General features: G+C 29.1%; 1 protein-coding gene across 4 annotated transcripts in view; it reads left to right on the top strand.

Moving 5' to 3' along the window:
• The window catches only part of LOC129956760 (cAMP-dependent protein kinase catalytic subunit 1-like), a 274,118-nt gene that overhangs the window by 244,591 nt on the left and 7,646 nt on the right, over nt 1-21,881 (top strand). For all 4 annotated transcript variants that reach the window (XM_056068719.1, XM_056068703.1, XM_056068715.1 and 1 more), the window contains 6 exons: nt 372-470; nt 1,637-1,719; nt 5,901-6,027; nt 6,734-6,829; nt 13,199-13,321; nt 14,354-14,518. In XM_056068719.1, coding sequence (XP_055924694.1) covers nt 372-470; nt 1,637-1,719; nt 5,901-6,027; nt 6,734-6,829; nt 13,199-13,321; nt 14,354-14,518 — 693 coding nt within the window. The remainder of the gene's footprint in view (nt 1-371; nt 471-1,636; nt 1,720-5,900; nt 6,028-6,733; nt 6,830-13,198; nt 13,322-14,353; nt 14,519-21,881) is intronic.

Raw genomic sequence — 21,881 nt, 5'->3', positions numbered from 1 at the left:
TAAAAATATACTTCCCTTTTACTGTAGATAAGTTAAGAGGTAGAAAAAAAAACATTATTTTTTTATTATTTCACAATAATAATGGGCATTAAGTTGACTCAAAAGAATAGTATTTAAAAACTTTTAAACATTATTTTAATGAATGTAGTCACGAAGAATAGTTTTACTAAATTTAAATCATACATTTTTAAAGCATTTTTTAAAGTTATTAATCTTAAATATATAAAGTTTCTATTGATCATTGATTTTTAAAAAAAGTTACAATCTAGGCAATATTTTTTTAAAAAATCTTGGCTTTTATTAAAGGTTTTCTTTGTAACAGAAGCAGATTTCTGTTATGTAGTGATGTGATACGCTTGCTCTGTTAACAGGTGGTCAAGCTGAAGCAAGTGGATCACACACTAAATGAGAAGAGGATATTACAAGCCATTGAGTTTCCTTTCATGGTCAACATGGTCTACCATTTCAAAGTAAGCTCTTTTTTTTCTTGTTTTTTAAGGAAATTTGTCATTCAATGAATATTCAAATTAACGCAACAGTCCAGAAACATTCATTAAAATCTCAGCATAAAGAAAATCAAAAATTCTATATATATATATATATATATATATATACATATATATATATATATATATATATATATATCTTTGATTTGTAACAAAATTGTCTAACAATGAATAAATATTGCTTGTCATTCATGTTGACAGAGTTTGATAATAACTGAATTGTTTTGATGATGCAACACGCGTCTGAATCTTATAACGGTGTAATAAAGCAAATGCTTACTTTTATATTTACTACCTGTTTTTTGAGAACAGTTAGTTTATTGAAATAAAGATGTATGAATAATTTTAATAAGCGTTTTATACTTAGTTTGTTTTTAATGATTCGCTCAAAAAGCATTTTTAAAATTCAACTATTGATCAATATGCAACCTTAACCCTACTATGTCCATTGTATTATTCATTTTGGCTAATTCTAGCTATCTATCCTCTCACATAAAATTTGAGCATTTATTTGAAACGGAAAACGATTAAACTTCAATTAACTCAATAATTTCTTTCTGAATCTAAATTTGTCCATAAAATACCTGAAGATGAAATTCAGCATCGGAGTTTCATCTTGTGATATCGGATACATTTCATAAAATAAGTTTTAAGCTAATTTTTTTTATGATTCATTCAATATTAGTGCACTACAACTTCAAACTCAAAGATCTATAATATATTTATATGCCTCCAATTACATTACAGAAAAGAACAGTAATATTTAAGAACGTTCAAATTATAAAAATTTCCCTCGCTACTTATTTTTGAAATTAACTTGATCTGTTGAATAATAATTATTAAAAAATACTTAAATTTTTATTAAAACTATACTTCAAAAGGTAACCAACTGAATGTGAAAAAGCTGTCTATCTTATCTTTCTTCCTTTGTCGAATTTTGAACGAAATCCATTGAGAAAAATTCTGTCTGTCCGGCTGTCCAAATAACACGATGGGCGGTCATTCCTTTCGGCTTATAAATGCAAATCAGCTCCAAAAAGCGTCTTTAAATCTTCCATAGAAAATGTTTTGCATAATTTAAATGTTTTATTTTTTTATACATGGAACCGTTTCACCTTTTTTTGTTGCAGGACAACTCTAATCTCTACATGGTCCTGGAATATGTGTCTGGTGGCGAGATGTTTTCACATCTTAGGAGGACTGGTCGCTTCAGGTGAGGGATTGACAAAAATTTTCGAATAACTTTAGTTCACTTACTACATAGTTTGATTTAATTTTTTTTTTATGTCTGTAAAGATGGAACTTTGTAATCGATTTTGTATTAACTCCCTGAATTTACTCAAATTTTGAAATTTCTTACACTTGCTCACAATCTATTATTCAAATATTTTCAGGACAGAATTATCGATTAATTTAATTGAATTTTAATTCCATACTGGTGGATGAAATTGACAGTAAAATTAAGAAAAAATTGATTTCAAGATTCCGTAATATTTATAGTAAAAAATAATAAATTAAAGGTAAAATCTTTAAAAAAATAAAATAAAAACATTATTTTTTAATTTACTAATAAAAATGTCATTAATATCTTCTCTTTATAAGATTACAAATGAGACATTATACTAGATCAATTTAAAGTAATTATAAATTATTGCATTGGATTATTTTATTTTAATAGATTAATGGTTTTAAAGGAATCACTAATGTGTTTACGTGTGTAACCACGTGTTTACACTTACGTGTTTACAAATGTAACGTTTTTTCTTGGCATGAATTCATTCATATTTATTTAAATTAAAATATTTTTAAAAACATTGGATATGTTTGATAGTGCGTCACTGAAGCCCATGAAAAAAAAATTCTTGAATGAAAATTCAAATCAATTAATTAGAATCTAAAAGCTGATGTTCTGAGAGCAATAGCTTAACCGAATTTTGTCAAAGCAAAATTAAAATTTATATTAATTCCTTGCTAACTTGCTAAAAAAAATGGAAAAAAAACAAGCAGTGTGATGGAATGTAGATTATTATGATCCGTGCAGGAAGCAATAGCACGAATGCTGTTGGGAACATTTCTTTTAATAATCACATTCACACACTTAAACAAACACAAAGACAAGACAAGACATTCACGCGCGCAGGTTAACAGGACGGCATCACATCTCATTCTCATTACACTCGCAATGCACTATGGGATGCGTATCTAATCAGTCATCGCCATCTATCATCCAAAAGAGAAGATAAGAGTAATGTAACTGCTACAGCAAGCTTATTGCAAAAAAAATAATTATTTTAATTCCTGTCAATTGAAATAAACAAATATAATAATTCACGAAAAAATTAAATTACTTTGTTACGGTAACACAAAAAAAGGTGTTATAGAAAAAATATAAAAATTATCATTGCCTAATATTCGATTAGTTAAAAGGTGGATTTCTTTAAATAACTCTAAACAATAATAAGTAAAAATAAGAAAAAAAGTTAAATTTTATTAATACTGTCTGAAATTATCAACATGATAACATAACAAATTAACTGAGAAATAATGTTAAATGTGTGATCTATCTTTAAAAATGTAATCTATACCATTATATGGCTGAAATAAATAATTTATAGTATTTTAATCCCAGATTCGATAGAATTTTCCTTGATATAATATATTGTTTGGAGCGGTTCCTTGAAGGCTGCATTAAAGGGATTTTACTGGATTTTACATTAATAGATTAATTGTTTTAAAGGACTAAATTAATATATCAGATAAATTATAAAGTTTATGACATTTATAAATATTATTAAAAAATAAAAGAACCCTAATCAAAATTCATACATTTCCTGGAACAAACCGTGTTTTTTACAAGCAGTAATTTTTTTATATATATATTTTCTATTTAAATGAAATTGAAACGCCAATGCTTCTGTTGTCAGTAAAAATCTAAATTATTCCATAGATTTTATTCAAATACAATAAAGGTTTTAATATAAATTTCCTATCAATTTATTCAATAGTTATTTTTTATTAGTTAAAATATATCCTCATGTGCAATATTGCGTCAGTTCACAAATGCCGGCTCTCATGCTTTATTTAGCAAACAGAGTTTGGAATAGCTAAAACATGAGAAAGGAAGATATTTAAATAAAATTTTTAAATTTTCCTTTAGATATCTTTTAATTCTACCCTTAATGTTTAAAATTTTGCATTTTAAAATTAATAATAAAATCGTTTCTTATGGTCTGTAATTTTTCTAACAAAGAGACATTAAAATTTTGTCATGCAGCAGATTTTCTTACATTAATTTAAAATAAAATTACAGAAGGCAGAAAATTTCCTCTTAATGTAATATTTTTATAAAAGAATATTTTAGCTCATACCGTTTAATATTTTATTAATTAGAAACTATGCTTCAGAAATAAAAATAAAAAAAAAATATTTTACTTTCAGTGGTGCCGTTCGGACTTAATAAAAATATTATAAATATTATTTCTTTAGTTTTTTTTCCTTGAATTTGCCATTCACTATATTTTATGTATCGTATTTTTAAACAATTGTTGATATTAGGGAGAAAACCTTATTTTCGAAGATTTTTTAGAATATTTCAAAGAAGTCTGTAATTTTTTGAGAAATAAGAAGGTATGAAATTCAATTGACGCAGTCGATATTTTCATTTTTAATAAAAGGGAAAATATCAATTGAAGAAGATAAGAAAATTTTGTGGGATTTAATATTTTATTTAAAGATACTTTTACTTTAAAAGTACAGCAAATATCTATAAAATACGATTTTATTTACGTCGCTTTGGAATTCTATCGAATGCTAATATTAATTAAATATTATTTATTCCCAGCGATAACGGATATACAAGCTATGAATAAATAAAACTGTCTTCATTTTTGATTTTAGAGAAATCTTTTCTTATCAGCTAAATAAGAATGCTTTTAAATTAATTTTATTTCATTTTAATGAGGTTTCATACAACCAGAAATTTTTACTGAGGAGGTCTACGTTTATATGTAAATTTTGAATTTTCTCTTTATTTTTAATTTAAACATTTCCTTTATATTCATTTAAAAACCTTTAAAAATTAATTTTTGCGCTTATAAAGCATAAAAAATAGTCTGTTGATTTAATTTAAATAAATGAATTTCTGTTGAATGTCAAATATTGTACCTTATTATTTACCATAAGATAGTTTTTGGAAAGTATAATAATTTTTAAAGAAGTTTTATTCATTTTACGCTTTATAATTTATTAAAAATTTCATATTTTATGGAATTCATTGATGAATTTGCATACTATAATTACATGCGCTTGTACGTAAATCAAATTTTCTCAGTATATTTCTCGGTAATATTATACTTGGCTGTCAATAATGTTTTCCTTAGGGCTTGATTTTAATATTATAATGAATTTGTTAATGTTATTTGATGTTTAAATATTTTAGTGTTTCGAAAATTTTAAGTACACAAGAAACTAATAGAAGGCATTTACTTTCAAGGAAAACGAAATTTCACATTTTCATATTTATTAAGATTATTTATGGTATATGTGGTGTGTGCTGGTTATAAAGCAATTTCAGCAAATGCTTTTTAATAATACTTTTACCATTCCAGTGTAAGTGTTCGTTTCTGGTATGCATTTAGAATTGTTTTTGAACGGTTTTATATTACTGTAATGTATTATTTTCTTACTTAATGTCAAATCTTTGTGTGTGTGTGTGTGTGTGTGTGTGTGTGTGTGTGTGTGTGTGTGTGTGTGTGTGTGTGTGTGTGTGTGTGTGTGTGTGTGTGTGTGTGTGTGTGTGTGTGTGTGTGTGTGTGTGTGTGTGTTGTAGTTTTTATAATCATTCTCCAATTGTAATATATTACTGTTTCTTAGCCATCAATTTTATTTTCTGAACAACAATTGTTTCGTTCAAACAGAATTTGAAACTATTTTAAGAAAGTGTGAAAGTTAAGCTAAAATAATTTAGTTATTGTAATATTGGCTTTGTTGTGTACTTTGCCGTAGTTCATAAACTAACTCATGAGTTGCTATAATATTTTTATTTCCTTTTCACATAAGATGAGTATACAAAAGGTACTGCAATACCCTCTGTATACTTTTCGTATACAAAGGGTACCTTTGCAATCGTCGAAAAATTCGATCAATGGCACACAAATAATACCTGTATTCGAGATTTTAACACAAAAATGAATTGTGGCAAGTCTTGAATGAATTGGTGATAACCAAACTAAGCATACAATTCATTGTGCTTACATTTTATGCCTTCATTTTGATTCCAAACTATATTTTGAAAATGGATTAAGCTTGTGTTCTTTAGAATAGCTTGTGGCTGGAATTTCTATATGTCGCAAGACTTGCTGAATAACTAAGTTAATATCCTTTGTTCTTTGACAGCGAACCCAGCGCTCGATTCTACGCTTCTCAGATCGTGCTATCATTCGAATACTTACATTACCTAGATCTCGTCTATCGAGATTTAAAGCCAGAGAATCTGCTCATCGACGAAGAAGGATACGTCAAGGTAATATTTTCACCTTAACCAAATAGCTGTACAGAATCTGTATCAGTAGAGCTTTTTTATTTGCGTACCAGTTGGTACAAGTGTAGTACAATTAAATCATTTGAACATGACTCATCAGTCTATTTATTAATAATCCTGGATATTCAAAAGAAATTTTTTAAAAAAAATCTACAAATTTTTATTTTATTCCAAAATTTAAAATTGCATAAAATTTTTAATTATTATGAAAATGACAGATACAATAAACTTAATTTTCTACAAGTCAATTGGCGAAATTCTGATGTAGAAAAGTTCTCATAGCAGAGCACAAATAAATGTGAAATTTTTTTCAACACATTTTTAAAAAATATTCTGTATATTTATCTCTATTCTTTTGTTTGAATATAGGTAACTTAATTGAAATTAATTTGAACTGTCACTTCAAATTCGGGATTCTAAAGATCAGATCTTAAGATTTATCTAAAATGGGATATTTTTTCTTTTAATTCCTGAGCATCAATTTTTAACCTATCTTAAAATCGATAAAGTGAATCTCAATATTTTAATGTCCGGATTCGTTCCACAACTTGCAGAAAACAAGACGTCACAGCACAGCGCTATACAACGGGCAGTTAGAATCTAGATGGTATGCATAGTCTGTCATTCGGCTGTGATGTCACATGAAATGATTATATTCTCTGTCGAAATATTCCAACTTATCTTTCAGGTCACAGATTTCGGCTTCGCCAAAAAAGTTCGTGGCAGAACTTGGACACTGTGCGGTACGCCCGAGTATTTGGCTCCTGAAGTCATTCTCAGCAAGGTAAATCCAGCATGTTTTCTATTTCATACGAATAATTTATTTCCTTAGTTATTTCTATTTCCATATTTTAGGACAACGCATTTGATTTTTTCTCACTTGTTTCTGATTCTTAATAGTCTTCTGTGCCTGTTGTGAAAAGTCTAAGGATTAAGACTAGACTTTTGTTATTACTGAAGGTCAGTGCCGATGGATTATCAAACTAATGTTTTATGTACACTGACTTTCAAACCTGTTCTAGAAACAACCTTACTCTGATCCGTTAATGGAAATGTAAATATTCTGCAATCAGTGACGGGTTTCAGACTGCTTACTTACTGATTTAGATTGCTATATTCACCTTGTCTATATGCTTGAAAATAAGTCAGAAACACAAGAGATCCAGGGGACCAATTCCCCAATAAGGCCTCTGGTCTGATTTCATCACCTTTTGTTCCATATGAAAACGCGGGATCTCTAGATTTGTCATCAGTGATCACCTACTCTCCTTCACAACCCATTGTCGAAAAAAATCACAAATACAATACTTTATCGTATATTCTCTATGGGGGAAAAACCCTCAAATAGATAGGTCTTCGAAGCAATGCAGAGGCAAAAAATAACCTTCAAATGAGTTCCCCAGTCATAAGCAGTGTACCATTTTTAATTTTATTTCAAAACTCATAACGTTCAGTAATCGTCCATTTTTGTGAGAATTCACAAGAAAAAAATAATCATTGTACAATCTCTATGCTGCAAACTACGACATAATTGCCTAGCGCAATATTAATTTTGCCAATTTTTATTTCATTTGGAACTTTATGACCATTAGATACATAATCTATCTACCCTATTCTCCACCTTCCATTTCGAGAGTTATCGTAAAATGAAATCTTAATGTACATAAGCCACCCCTGACTCAACAATTGGACTGATTTGGCCAATTTGCATGTATAGCTAACTAATCAGAAATTCTCTATTTATTCTTTAACCAGAATTTAAATTGTTACATTTATTTAATTTAAATTATTACATTAATTTAATCTAAAGTATTACAATAATCATGCCAAATGAAACATGGTGGATTATGGTGAATCAAATGAATTATAATGATACCAAATGCCATCATGATAATCTCATAAATCTGGATTGATCTTACAAAATTATTACCATTGATATGGTGGGTGAACAGCTGATGGCTGTAGGCGATTTGGTTTTAAATGAGCCCACAAGAAAGAAAACATCATTACTGCCAACATGCAAATAAATGCGTTATATTTAATATGGTACAACAGTATTCCTAAAAAACTTTAACATTTACTTATAAAAGTTATCATTATATGAATAGCATACAATGTTAGACTATGTATTAAAAATTGTATTCAAAGCTTAAAAAGTCATATTTCTTTAGTTTCAATATAAGTATTTAATGTTAATGTTTTATTCGAATTTTAGGTTTTATTTTCCAAAAAATTACTTCCTTTTGAGGACAGGCTTTTGTATTGGAATTATTTCTTTTATCTTTGGTGTGAAAAAGTTTTTCACATTAAAGTTAAATTGTAAGAAATATACTTTGGTAGAAGGACAGAAACAGTTTGGAAACTCAACTGCAAACAGCAGTTCTTTCGATGAATTATTCGAACTGAAGCTTTGCTTATAAACATTATTCTCCTTTCTTTATTCTGTGCATACTTTTCCGAACTTTATCAATGACCTTTTCGCTTTTCTAAAGGCAGTGTACGTATGGTATGTAAACAAATTTTCCTTTCGTTGCAAAAAAAAGAAATAAATGTTATGCAAAAAAGAATTTTTTTATTATTTCTTCAACTTTTCTTTTTCTACCCTCTCTTTTTTTCTCGTAAACAATGAATAGTAAACCACTGCGATCAAAAAGTATCCGGAATGTTTCATTTGAAACATATGTACAGAAGATATCGTCTGTAAACTTTTATCAAACATTTTTACGACACTTTTAAGCATCTGGCAGCAGTCAGGAATTTATTTCATCTTATCGTCTTCTAGAAATAAATTTGTCGGTAATGAAATAGGAATTTTCACTGTATTGATTTTTTGAAATGGTGAATGTTATTGAGCAAAGAATTGTTTTCGAAATAAAATTTCTATTCCAGATGCTTTCAAAATGTCACCAAAAATCTTTTAAAGACAACTGTTTATCAAAAATAACTGTATTTGATTTTTTGAAATGGTGAATGTTATTGAGCAAAGAATTGTTTTCGAAATAAAATTTCTATTCCAGATGCTTTCAAAATGTCACCAAAAATCTTTTAAAGACAACTGTTTATCAAAAATAACTGTATTTGATTTTTTGAAATGGTGAATGTTATTGAGCAAAGAATTGTTTTCGAAATAAAATTTCTATTCCAGATGCTTTCAAAATGTCACCAAAAATCTTTTAAAGACAACTGTTTATCAAAAATAACTGTATTTGATTGGTATAAAAATTTTAAAGATGATAGAAAATCCATCATAGATGATCCGCGGGCAAGTAGATCATTCACTTTTATTCATGATCAAGATATCTATAAAGTCAGAAAACAATAACCATTATTGAAAAAATTCTTTAATCATTTGATACTGCCAAGAAATTTTAAACGGTCATTTATGGCTGCGATATATCACTTTTCTAGGTTCTTCAAAAATGTTCTAGGTTGTCAAAATCATTCAAACGTGTACAAAATCACTAGGAAAATTTAATGATAATTTCATGTTGGTTAACTAAATAGTTACATTTTTTACTTAGAAAAAATGTGAAAATACACTATTAAGAGATTTGCCTGTCTGTCATCTATTCTTTCTTTAAATCCACTTCAGAACGTCTAATTTACGATTTAATCCATCAGTGTTTTTTACACACTGTTATGTTTGAATCCAGACTGTGTCTCCTTTTGCTTTTTATCATTTCTTTTTCTTTCTCAACAATTTTATTTGCATTTTCCTTCGTTACACCATATGTTTGCATCATGAATTATTCACATAGACGTGATATCTCAGTGGAAGTACCCAACTGTCGCAAGCATGCGGAGCTTTGTGTAAAACAATCATCAACACATAATAACGAAACTGAGATTTGTCAAAAGATTGTGTGAATCACAAAGATGGAAAACAAATTGAACTTGAATTTGAAAATTCCGGATTCATGTAATCTGCTGGGAATGCCATCTCAAAAATCGATTCTTCATAATGGCAGCTTAGGAATGGTACGGAATTGCATGATGAATGGTTAACTTTCACCACTAGGATGCATAGGATTCTTACGCGACGAAGTGCTATAAAATAACTCTTATAAAGACGGGAAAATCATCGACCATCAAAAATATTTTATTAATAGCTCTTGCATTATCATAAGCTTATCATCATATCTTCGACAATAATGGCAAAATGAGATTCCTAGAAGAAAACGCCATGACCGTGAACCTACGTCAGAAATATGGAGTCAACTGACTCCTTCTCTGGTTCATTTTGAAAATGTTAGTGTATTTTACGAACTCAGAAACCAGACATGAACATTTATATAGGCTTTCAAATTTCAGCTTATTTCATGCTTGTAAAGGAGAAATTTTATAATTGATTTCTCACTCATTTCTCGGCCTATTAGTTTGAAATTTTCTGACATTTTGCATTCTTAATAATAATATACTATTTTGATACATTTGTTTTCTAAATATCGATAAATATTAATGTTAATTGTGATTTCTTTCTAGTGCTCCAGCTGCTGGTGAAAAAAATAACTACACGATTATATATTATTTATTATAATGAATTAATTGTAAAATATTGCACTTAAAAGTGAAAACCAATTTTTCATTTAAACTAAAATCTTAACCGCAGGGGGTAAAAAATAAATACTGGTGTGTGTGGGGGGGGGGGGTCTGCAGGAGAGATCGTTAAATCTAGAACCATAGATATATGTCTTTGGAAGATGAGAATGTACACCTCGGAGTGATCTTTTTTAATTTTAATTATATTTCAAATAATTAAAAATTAAATGAAATTTCGACGTTTTCCCCGCATAACTGACGAATACATTTTAGCTCCAAACTTAGCTTTACACCATTTTAAAATGCAAAAAAAAAAAGATACTGATTTGCTTTTGAATACATAGGTTTCTGTTTACGACATGCTTTTATTAAAAATTTTGAAATTCTGATCAGCTTACAATTCAAGTTTAAGTTCAGAAGTAAAAACAAAGGTGGAAAATTTTAGACTTTGCCTATTTTTGTACACTTTCTTATAATATAATTGGAAATATAAAAATATATTATTTGAATTTGAAGTTTTGGTTTCTTATAGCAGTATACATAGAATTTTTTTATGGAATAAGTACAAAAATCCTTTATGATATTACTTAAATTATGAAATATATGCATCAATACACACAAAACTTCAATGATAAATTATTTTAGCTACAATCCTTGTAAATATTATGAGCATGTTTCGATTCAGCAAGGAAGTTATTGTATTAATTGAAGTGTAAAGACTTCCCATTTCAAAGTAAAGTTGAAATTTTATATCAGATGACAAAAAATTAAACAGTTTCATAGAGCAGTGAATAACAGTGGCAAGATACCAAAATACCATGAGCTAAATTTCTATTTAAAGTTGTTTAAAAATACTTTGTTAATAAGGACCTAGAGATAAAATTATATATAAAATACTTAATTGAAGTGTTTTGCAGACATTAATCTTGGCAGACCATGTAGCCTCCAAAGTCACCTAATAATTTGAATATATTACAATAATACATTTGAAGAACTATTACAGATTGGTTCTTAATTTCAATTTATAATTTAGAGAATTCGGGAAAACACTACTTAATAAAGAATGCTGTTTGGCTGCAAATAAATTTCGTAAAGTATTTCGAGCTGCTTCTTATGCGTCAATCAGAAAAACAAGTAACGAGTTGTTCATTAAGGATCAATTTAACTGAAGCGCAGTATCTTTTTGAAGAAAGAAAGAGACGGAAAAAAGGAACGCAAGTCCTTGAAATCCCAATCAATAAATTTGATTAAATCTAACCAAAAAAGAAAGTTCCTTTTCATTAATTATTTTTTTTTTCTGAAAGCGAAAAAAATTCTGTAGATTGCCTTCAGTTTAAAGCAATATATTTTTCTTCAGTATAGTTCAAGACAAATTTTGGAAGAAGGTTGTAAAAAATTAGGGTGTGTTCTCACCAAAACTTGAGTGTATTTTTCTAAATAAAATTGCCAAATATAGCATTCCGAAAATTATCTTACTTAAGTTACTAGTGTTTATTTTATGTCTTCTTAAAGTATCAAAAAATACTTTTACCTCCAATTGTTTTCAGTACTGTTTATTGGCTTTAAGCAGTAGTTATATATGAAATACAATAATAAAAACTGAGTAATTTTCGAATTTGAGCAAACCAAATAAATAAAACTCTAATCCTTTTATCAACAACGATTCTTCCCATGCTGTTATCTTTAAATAAAAAAATAGCATTTTTTTTATATTACGTGAAATGTATAGGATATAGTTGGCTACAGAGAATTGAATGTTGTCAATAATATTTTTAATGTAATTGCTATTGCTCTCCATTTAAACAATAACTGCATATTATTCACCAATTTATTTAAGTTAATTGAAATAACTTATTTACTATTTGCGGATGCATTTGCGTGAGCATGCATCGATGATTGCTTAAGGGTCCACGGAAATAAAAAAAAATATATGGGCATGTTTAGAACAGAACTTTACCATGGCATAATATTTATAAATTGGATTATTGTCTTTATACAAACTAGACGCAACGAAAGAGAAAGGAATATTTCTTTCGCGACTTTAATAGAGAGAAATACGTGAGTGAAGGGTTTAAAGACATAAACTGGTTTAAACTATTTACGGTAACAGAAAGCATTGTTATAAATTGTAAACAAAAGAAAATTTGATAAAAAGAAAAGTTGTATGAAATGCATTAAATGAGTATCATAAAAAGTGATAAATCTGCGATTTTCATTCGACTGTTATTACAGATGTTATTGGCAGAAAATTGAACAAAAAGATTAAGTTGAAATTTGATTAAATTTTTACTATTTAATTAAATATTCTAAGAATTAACTAATCTTAAATATTGAAAATATCACAGTTCACCTATAAATAGATTCGAAAATCCTATGTGTCAATTTCATTTCTCCAGTATTCACCGCTTTAAAGGAGCTTTTGTGACAAACGGACATATATATTTTCTGCTTTATGTCATAAATAAGAATAAATTATAACAATATTACGCGAATAATCATAACAATTATTATTTTATTCATATAAATTTCGATTAATATCTTGTAATAGAATGAACATGAATTTAAAAAGATTAAGATTATACAAATATGATTTTTCTCCTTTGTTTCTGCACAGGGCTACAACAAGGCCGTTGACTGGTGGGCTTTCGGAGTGTTAGTGTACGAGATGGCGGCTGGATACCCGCCCTTCTACGCAGACCAACCCATTCAGATATACGAACGCATCGTCTCCGGAAAGGTGAGTAAAGTTGACGTATAATTAAACTTCTTCATTGCATTTAGCGCTAGTATATCGTTTTATCTTGGTCCCGATTCATTTCAATATTTAAAAATTCCTTCTAGCGTCGCTGACATTTGATAAATAATCGCCTTCGCTGAACTTCCAAAGTATCAATTACTCCTTAATGAAATTTTTTTTAATGTTGCTTTCTATTTATCATTTGATCTAGGTAGCCTAAGACAGGCTTCTTATTACAAGTGACTCGAAATCTTCTTAATCTTGCATAGAGTAATTCACAGATAATCGATAGATTCAGCACAGGAAGATCGTGATATTGAATATAGATATACTGAGATTATTTTTCATATCTTCCAAATTATTTCTAAGAGAAAAATGTTTCTATTTCCCGTCCTTCGCCAGTAGTCTAGATATACTGATGTCCGGTATTGCAATGCTATATGGAATATGGTATTTTCACTCAATATAAGAGATGGTTTATTGACTTTTTTCAAAACAACTGCCTGTAAAAACGAAGCAATGTTAAATATAAATTCAATTTACAATGTCTTCATTAGGATTCAAAATTAATCGGAGCCTTGCACATGGTAATCAATAACTAACAAAACAATAAAATACTTGCCTAAAAACAATAAAGAAAACAGCAAAGGAATGTTGTAAGAAAAAAGCCTTAACTTTCATTAACTTTAATTCAATTAAATAATGTTACATTTTTTGAAATTTTAGATTCTACTAAAATTTTCTGGCATAATAAGCATGGTATAGTACTAAACTATGAACTATTAAAAATCAGAATTCTGATATTTTACTAGAGATTAAAGCTTGAAGTATGTTCCATTTTGAACCAAGACCTGGCAGTGCATCATTCTCGATAGGAAATCTTTCTGGAGTAGTTGCTTGAATGAAGTACCAGAAGTTTTTATAGTATATAGTAATTTAAATTTCTAGAGAAACGCATTGACACTGACAAATTAATTACTGCAAATTAGAAACAGTCATACCTCTAACTGATGTGAAATGTACATTATGCAGGTCCGGTACCCATCACACTTCTCTAACGAGCTGAAAGACCTCCTGAAGAACTTGTTACAGGTGGACCTGACAAAGCGCTACGGCAATCTGAAGAACGGAGTCGCAGACATCAAGAACCACAAGTGGTTCGCGCCCACAGACTGGATTGCCACCTTTCAGAGAAAGGTGAGGGGACAATTTTTGATTCCGGTTGTTCAAAGTCAGATTCGAACTCCAAAAGCCCTTGAGCAGAATATCGCCCAATTTAACATCTAAACTAAAGAAGATACTTAGGTTGAGACAATTCGTTAAATGTGTAAATTTTTATTTAAAGAATTTTGGTTTGACTTCAAGTATATGCAAAACAAAGTTCTACATGCACAGGTTTTATAATACATTATGCAGTCTATTCTTCTCTATATAAGTCGTAATTTTTGATACCCCAAGTTTTATTGGTGTCGAATGTTTTTATATCACATGTTAAAGTGTAATTAATAGTAATTCCCCTGAAATTATCCCTAAAAGTTATAAAGATACAATATAGGATTCATAATAAAGTAAAAATTCATGAAATTATATATTATTGTGTATTATATATAATCGTATAATGTATATTATATGATATCTAAGACATACCAGATATGTCCCAAAAAGCAATTGGATTGTTTAATTAGAAAAATAATACGTCAGACCACCTACCTTGTTGTAATGATGTAATGTTTCGTTAAATTGTCGATTGCATATGAATTTTTTTCAAAGTCATTTTGTCATTGCTTAATGAATGACAAAACGGAGCAATAATTTACGAATTGCATCTCTTTTTTTAATGGGAATCCCATTTAGGTCAGGATTTTTCTCTAAGGACCCAATTAACTTAGGCAATTTTTTTTTTTTTTTACACATTTCCAAAATGGTAAATTTACAAGTTTCTGGAAGTTTCGAAAAAAAAACTGAAATATGTTAGACGTTGTAGAGAATTAGACGCGGAGAAAATTAACTTAAACAGTTTCAATTTCGATTCAAATTTTACAGAACATCCACCAAAGATGAAACAAATATTGGGATTCCTTTCTACATCAATGGTCAAAAGTAAATGTCAAATATTTCTGCTTATTTAGAGCTTGATCTTACCAAAACCATCGCTTTCTTCTGTTCAGTAATTTTGACGAACTTTATATATTTCATTCATTAAATCTTCAAAACTTACTCCATAGACATAAAAAGATTACCTAAATTTTTTCAAATATAAAATATTAGTTTAGGAGTCTGATAAATCAGGCATATCACACTCAAATATATACATGCGCCGTGAAAGTCGTCAATATTCATGAAAGTAAGTCAAAAATTTGAACAGTAGGCAAACAATGTTTTTAGATTAATAAAGTCCAGTACCTTTAGATAAAAAAAAATTCTTCGAAAAAGTTTTAACCATTTATTTTTTTCACTGAGACCTTATTTTTGTCACATAAATGATATCTCAGAAATAACTGACATTCTGCTTTGCGCTTCCCATGTTTTACTAGGGAAAAAAGAAGATGGAATGCAAAATTGCATGTTAGTAGATATGGGCCAGTGATCGAACAGTTTAAATTGAAAAAAAAAAAAAAAAAAAAAAGCTAAACACCTAACGTTTTGTCACTTCAATCATTTCAGTTAGGGCCCAGTATGACAATTCCGGTCTTTAACTCCATCTGCGAAGTGACCTTTTGGGAAAAAGTTAATTAAAATGAGATGTTTTTTGGGTATTTTTAATTTTTCATTTGCTACTGAAAAACGACATAATTCATCTTAAAAAATATGTCGCATAAAAGTTGTGCATCACAGGAATACAAGCGTCGTATGCTTCAGATGTATGAATGCTCATTCTTATTAAAATTACAAGAATTTTTAAATTTTCGAAAAAATCGTCTTCTACGGTAATTAAATAAGGTGATTAAAGCAATAAAACATTAATTTATACCGATTTAAAATTCCCGATCGCTAGCCTATGGCCAAATTGCTAAGATATACTTCCCACTCGCCACGCCTAGAAAGGGAAGCTTGTGCGCTGTTTTTCTATACGATTTCTCAAAACGACTTTTCCCTATGGTTATTAAGTTTTAAAAAAATCTTAATTTAATGGAAAATCAATCAATGGGTTGCGCATGATGCTGAATAATTTCAATTACTCTTTCCTGTGGAAAGTAATTTCATTATTACCACATAATAATGTGGGATTGTACCAGGTATGGAGAGATTTTGCCAACACTTTTAAAAAATATACTCCCCATTAACAACGGAGGAGCCCAGCACTTTTTTTAAATAATACTAAATAATGTCGTAATAATGAACTGCTGGTTTCACTGTAAATCAACAAAAAGCAAGTTTTTCGTTTATTTCACAATACCTTCCACAGTAGACTTGACACTAACTTAATGTATACTATATAGGTAATTGAAAGTTATTCGCACTTTAGCGTGATCATAATCCTAAAGAAAACTTTGGCTTCTACGCGTGCATCATAAAGTTTGTAATGTTGTAGTTACAGAAGCGAAATTTGATCGTAATAGCATAGTTTCTTATAACTCCTTCGAAGAATTAACACCAGTGTGCATTGAGAAACACTTAAGAACCAGCTATCAGTTTGCTCTGGAAGATGTTGTAATGTCGAGATTAATTGAAGCCCTCCCGTATAATGTAGTAATGATGTTTTACAACTGTGACTACCTGAAAGATGCAGAAAACTGATGTCGCTTTTCAATGAAACAGATGTGTAAGAAGCGGGGCATAAATAGCCGGTTGTCCTGCCAGAAACTTCCTTCACCATGATAACAACTTACAAACCTCTGGATAAAAGGCATTGCAAGGACAGGCTCCAGAGTCTTTCTCTAATCTCTAGCTTTGTTTATCACCTGCTCAAAACTAAAGTGCGGATAACTTTGTACTTACTTTTGTATTTGACAACTGCCCTAAAACGCTCATTCCTTTAATCCGTAAATCAATTTTTAACTTCAAAACGCTAAGCATAAAATGAATATTACGAACTGTGCTTTTCAGCTTGAAGTTCCTTATGTTCCGCCCATAAAAGGACCTGGAGATGCCAGCCAATTCGACCAGTATGATGAAACGCCTATAGTCATCGCCGAGACTGACAGATTTGAGAAGGAACTCGAAGAATTTTGAAATCCAAAAAGCTATAGAACACTTGATTATTCGTTCCGAAATTCAGTTCTATATTATTGATTTCATCATTTTAGAAACTTTTTTATTCGTTTTCTAAAATGCTTGCTAAACTTTAAGGACTTTCCGAAACCTGTGGTAGAAACCACATAGAAGAAGAAGAAAGAAGAAAGCAAACTTTTGAAAAGAAGAAAGCAAACTTTTCTTAGGTTGTCACGTGTTTCTTAAAAACTTTGTATATAATTAAGAAAAAAAAATTGCTTTTGGGTTTTCGTGTCATTTCAAATTCAATAATTTATTTAAAAGCAATATTTGTTACCAGTGGTTGCTTGTATGTTGGTGGCTACAAAGGTGCAGCAATTCCTGAAATTGTGTTAAAACTTGTATTTTCATTTTAATTTTACTGATCTTCACTGGGAATTCGATTATTAATGAAAATTAAAATAATAATAATAACAATTAAGCAAAGTTGTTACACATACGCATCAGAATCAATGACGGATTTCTAACTAAGCAGAAGATTAGTACCACCAGATTAAGTCGATCCAAAAAGTTTATTTTGCTATTTACCAAATAAATGAATTTGTAAAAACTACAAATTCTAGGAATGATAAAATAATAAGATAACACTATCAAGTATAATTGGTCAGGTCCATAAGCGTTTTATTTTGCTTTTTTATGAAACCTAACATCTGCTCCGAAAATAGTGTGTCCAAAAATGGATGCTAGGCAGTCTATACTCATAATAGACAAATAAAAACAATTACATATTCACAAAGCTAATAAAATAAAAAAATATTATCTTAAAATAATTCATTGCCGTATAAAAAATTGTTCTGAAATATGAAACTAAATTTACAACCTTATTAAAAGAAGGTGTCTCGTAACATGCACTGCCTAGGGCCACAGAATGCCTAAATTTGTCGCTGTCGGAAAGGCTGGAAAATGACATTGGGATTGGGGAGAAATAAGGGTATTTTGGTTTATTGCAATTCAAAAAAAATTATTTCATATCAATTATCCGAAATAAGTAAAATATTTTGATAAAAAGATATTGCAATCAAAGTAGATCAGCTAAAAGGATAGTAATAAGCTAAGGCATGAAAAGCTCGAATAAAAATTTAATTTCAATCAATCGCAACATATCACAGCTTAGAAATTATTTTTACACTATCGTATAATTCAAGAAATTGTTATATAATAATTAACATATAATAGTATAATTTATGAATGTGTGTGTGTGTATAACACTAACGTATGGAGCCCAGAAATCGCTTTTTATCGAATGGCAACGGTTATATGTAAACAAATCTTTATACGCATTTTTTAGTGCGCTTCAATCTGCTTCTGCTCAACGTTTTTATAGCTGCCTTTTATTTAAAGCTTCGCAAGTAAATGGAGTTACAAAACATTATTAATGCTCTGGAGCTGATTCGTTGTATCCCCAAAAGATCCATTCAGTCAGAGCAAAGAAGATGTAAAAGAAATCACGAAATAGTCGTGAAACAGAAAGAATAATCGAGCTCAAAAATAGGCTTAACCTTCGACAAATGAGTGACTACTTATAGACTTATAGCTATGACTTGATTATAGAAATTAATGATCTTATCTTTCAAAATTATAATCACCTTAAAACAAAAAGAATTGATTTATTGATAGACAATTAATTTCCGTTCAATTTTTTGGCAAGATTTAAAGAATATTGTACGGTTTTTAGCCAAGCACATCAAAATCGTGCCGATTCCCAAAATCGACCCGATTCGTCAAAAGTTCGCCATCTTATTGTCAGATGTTGTTACCAGTTATGGAAAAAAAATTAGCTTTTAAGGTTGCAATAAAAAAAATTGTGATGATTATATTTTGCGAGAAATCACCCCAAAATTATTCAACTTCGGTGATGGCTTTGATTTTAATTCTTAATTACGACATTTGAAAAAGTAAAATAAAACCAAAACTCACGCACTACCCTAACAGATAAGCTACTATTTTTTTTTATTTTAATATTTTTAGTTTAATTTTATACATACACTCCATCAATAGTATTATAAGAAAATTCAAATGCATCCATCAAAATATTCAATCGCGTGCTTTTGTCAATAGTAATTTTTTTTTAAAAAAAATGCATTATTTGGACATTATCTCCAAAGAAGAATTTCCACTCTCTGCTTTCATTTCATTGCTGCCGAAATACTTGGCTTTTTCCGGGATCAGCCCTATTGAATGTGTAAATTTTTTAATACACATAATTTTTGAACTTTTTATTAAAATGAGAGTATTGATTAAAAATTCAAAATTATTCAAATTAATTCCACGATAAACAAATCAGTGAAATAAGAGCAAATAAGAGATTATAGTTAATATTTCAAAAAAAATTTAACAATAATTTCGAACAATCATAATGCAAAATCATTATTATATTGAACATTACGTAACATATAAAACATTAAAAAACTCGACATTATGGAACTTCAAAAAAATGTAACCTTTCACTTTATAAAAATCAGAATGTAGGTAAATCCAGCTGTCAAGGCAACAGCACCACCTATCCTAAATAACTCAAAATCATCTCTAAATAAAATAAACAGTTTAAAATAACTTTTTAATGGAAAGAGATCGAACAACAAAATCATCACAATTAGTATAGTACATTGACGTACTTTCAATACATAAAATACCTGAACATAACGAAATTTCAAAAAACATAATGTTTCGTTATAAGTCAGAATGTAAATAACATCCTGCGCATGCTTGAAAATAAATTTTCATTTTCCACCCTTTCGTAGGTCACGAAAATTAGGTTAAATGTTTTTAATTTTCTTTATTCTTTTTTTAAATTAATTCGGAAGTACATCAGAATAAATTGAAAGATTGATTAATTAACAATACTTAGTTTTCAATGCATAAAACACTAAAACAATAAATATTTTCCTATGAAACAATAAACGAGACACTTTTAAAACCTTGCTTTATAAGGGTGAGGGGAAAAAAAAGAAAAAGAAAAGAAACTGCAGTCTCTAAACTTGTACAGGCAGGAAAAATAATTATCTGCATCGTCAGAGGCCTTACCCCATTGGCGTGGGAAAAGAATCAGCAGCCATCTCCCATCGCCGTAGAAAAAGAAATCGAGAGATTCGAGGCACTAAAAATAGTAATAAAAAAATTAACCATGCGGTTAATTAACACGAAATTTCCCAAGGATAGTCTTTTTACCTCTATACATCTGAATGCAAAATTTAAATAAAATCTGTGCAGTGTTTTTTTTTTTAGTCTGTCTTTTACATTTATATAGAGTATGCATCCATTTAAATCAGCATTTGAGTAGATTGAATTAAATGACAATTTTGTAGATGATTGAGTAGAATAGAAATTCGGTTTTCAATCTTATCAAATAGTATAGTGAAATTTTAAAAAATGCATTCCATATTAATAATTTAACCGCCTAGAAGTCAATAATCTGGACAAACAAATTGGTCGCAAAAGGTGGCTAATTTGTAGAAATATGAAACTTATTTCACTTTTTTTCATCACGTTCATCGTTAGCGTGCTTTCGTCAATGTTAAAATGCTTTCTTCAAATACTTCCGCCTTTATTTTTATTGTGTAGAATACGTCACTTTTAAAATTATACATCAATAAATCAATTAGAATAAAATTCAATTTATTTCATCACGGGAGGCATATTTTGTTCTCGGGGAAGTAATGATAAAAAAAAAAATCCCCTGTTTACACCAGGACACAAGAGCAAAGTACCAGGAATGTGTCCCTTCAATAATTTTGCTGTGAGATATTAAAAAAGTAATTCATGGACATGTGTCGACTTAGGAAAAGGAATCTTAGGTATTTTTGAAAGGAGTACGTAATGTAACGGATTTTTATTCTTTCTCTTAAGGCATGAGAAATGCAGCAGTCATCAGATTTATAGAACGCGTGTAAGAAATAATTAAATAAAAAAAGTGGATCCTGGATCAGGAAATAAGAGAAAATTTTAAAATAAAGTAACCCGGGCAAACCAGTATAAAAATCAAGAAATCAATTAAGGTTTAAGTAGTATCATTATATATATACACTCAGTAATTTATTTTTAAATGCTATCGTTTAAAACTGTCGCAATTTCTTTTGTTTTCTTTAATTTTGTTCCATATTATAGTACGCAAATGTTTAGTGTTTCATTTGCCTTTTTCGTTGCTATTTATTAGCTCATGACTCGATTTCAATCAATAAGATTTTATTTCACGCGATAAATTATATTACATTTTATCGTTCCGACTTCTAAGTCTTATTTTTTTTAAACTATCGGCGCAGATTTTCTTCTAACTTTGACAGACTACAAAATGTTGGTAGTTTGGGCTTTTTTTTTTTCCCCTCACTCTATTAATCCTTACTGTCATATC

The sequence above is a fragment of the Argiope bruennichi genome, chromosome 2, assembly GCF_947563725.1.
Source record: "Argiope bruennichi chromosome 2, qqArgBrue1.1, whole genome shotgun sequence".
Classification (NCBI taxonomy): domain Eukaryota; kingdom Metazoa; phylum Arthropoda; class Arachnida; order Araneae; family Araneidae; genus Argiope; species Argiope bruennichi.
This window is presented reverse-complemented; position numbering and strand designations above follow the sequence as displayed.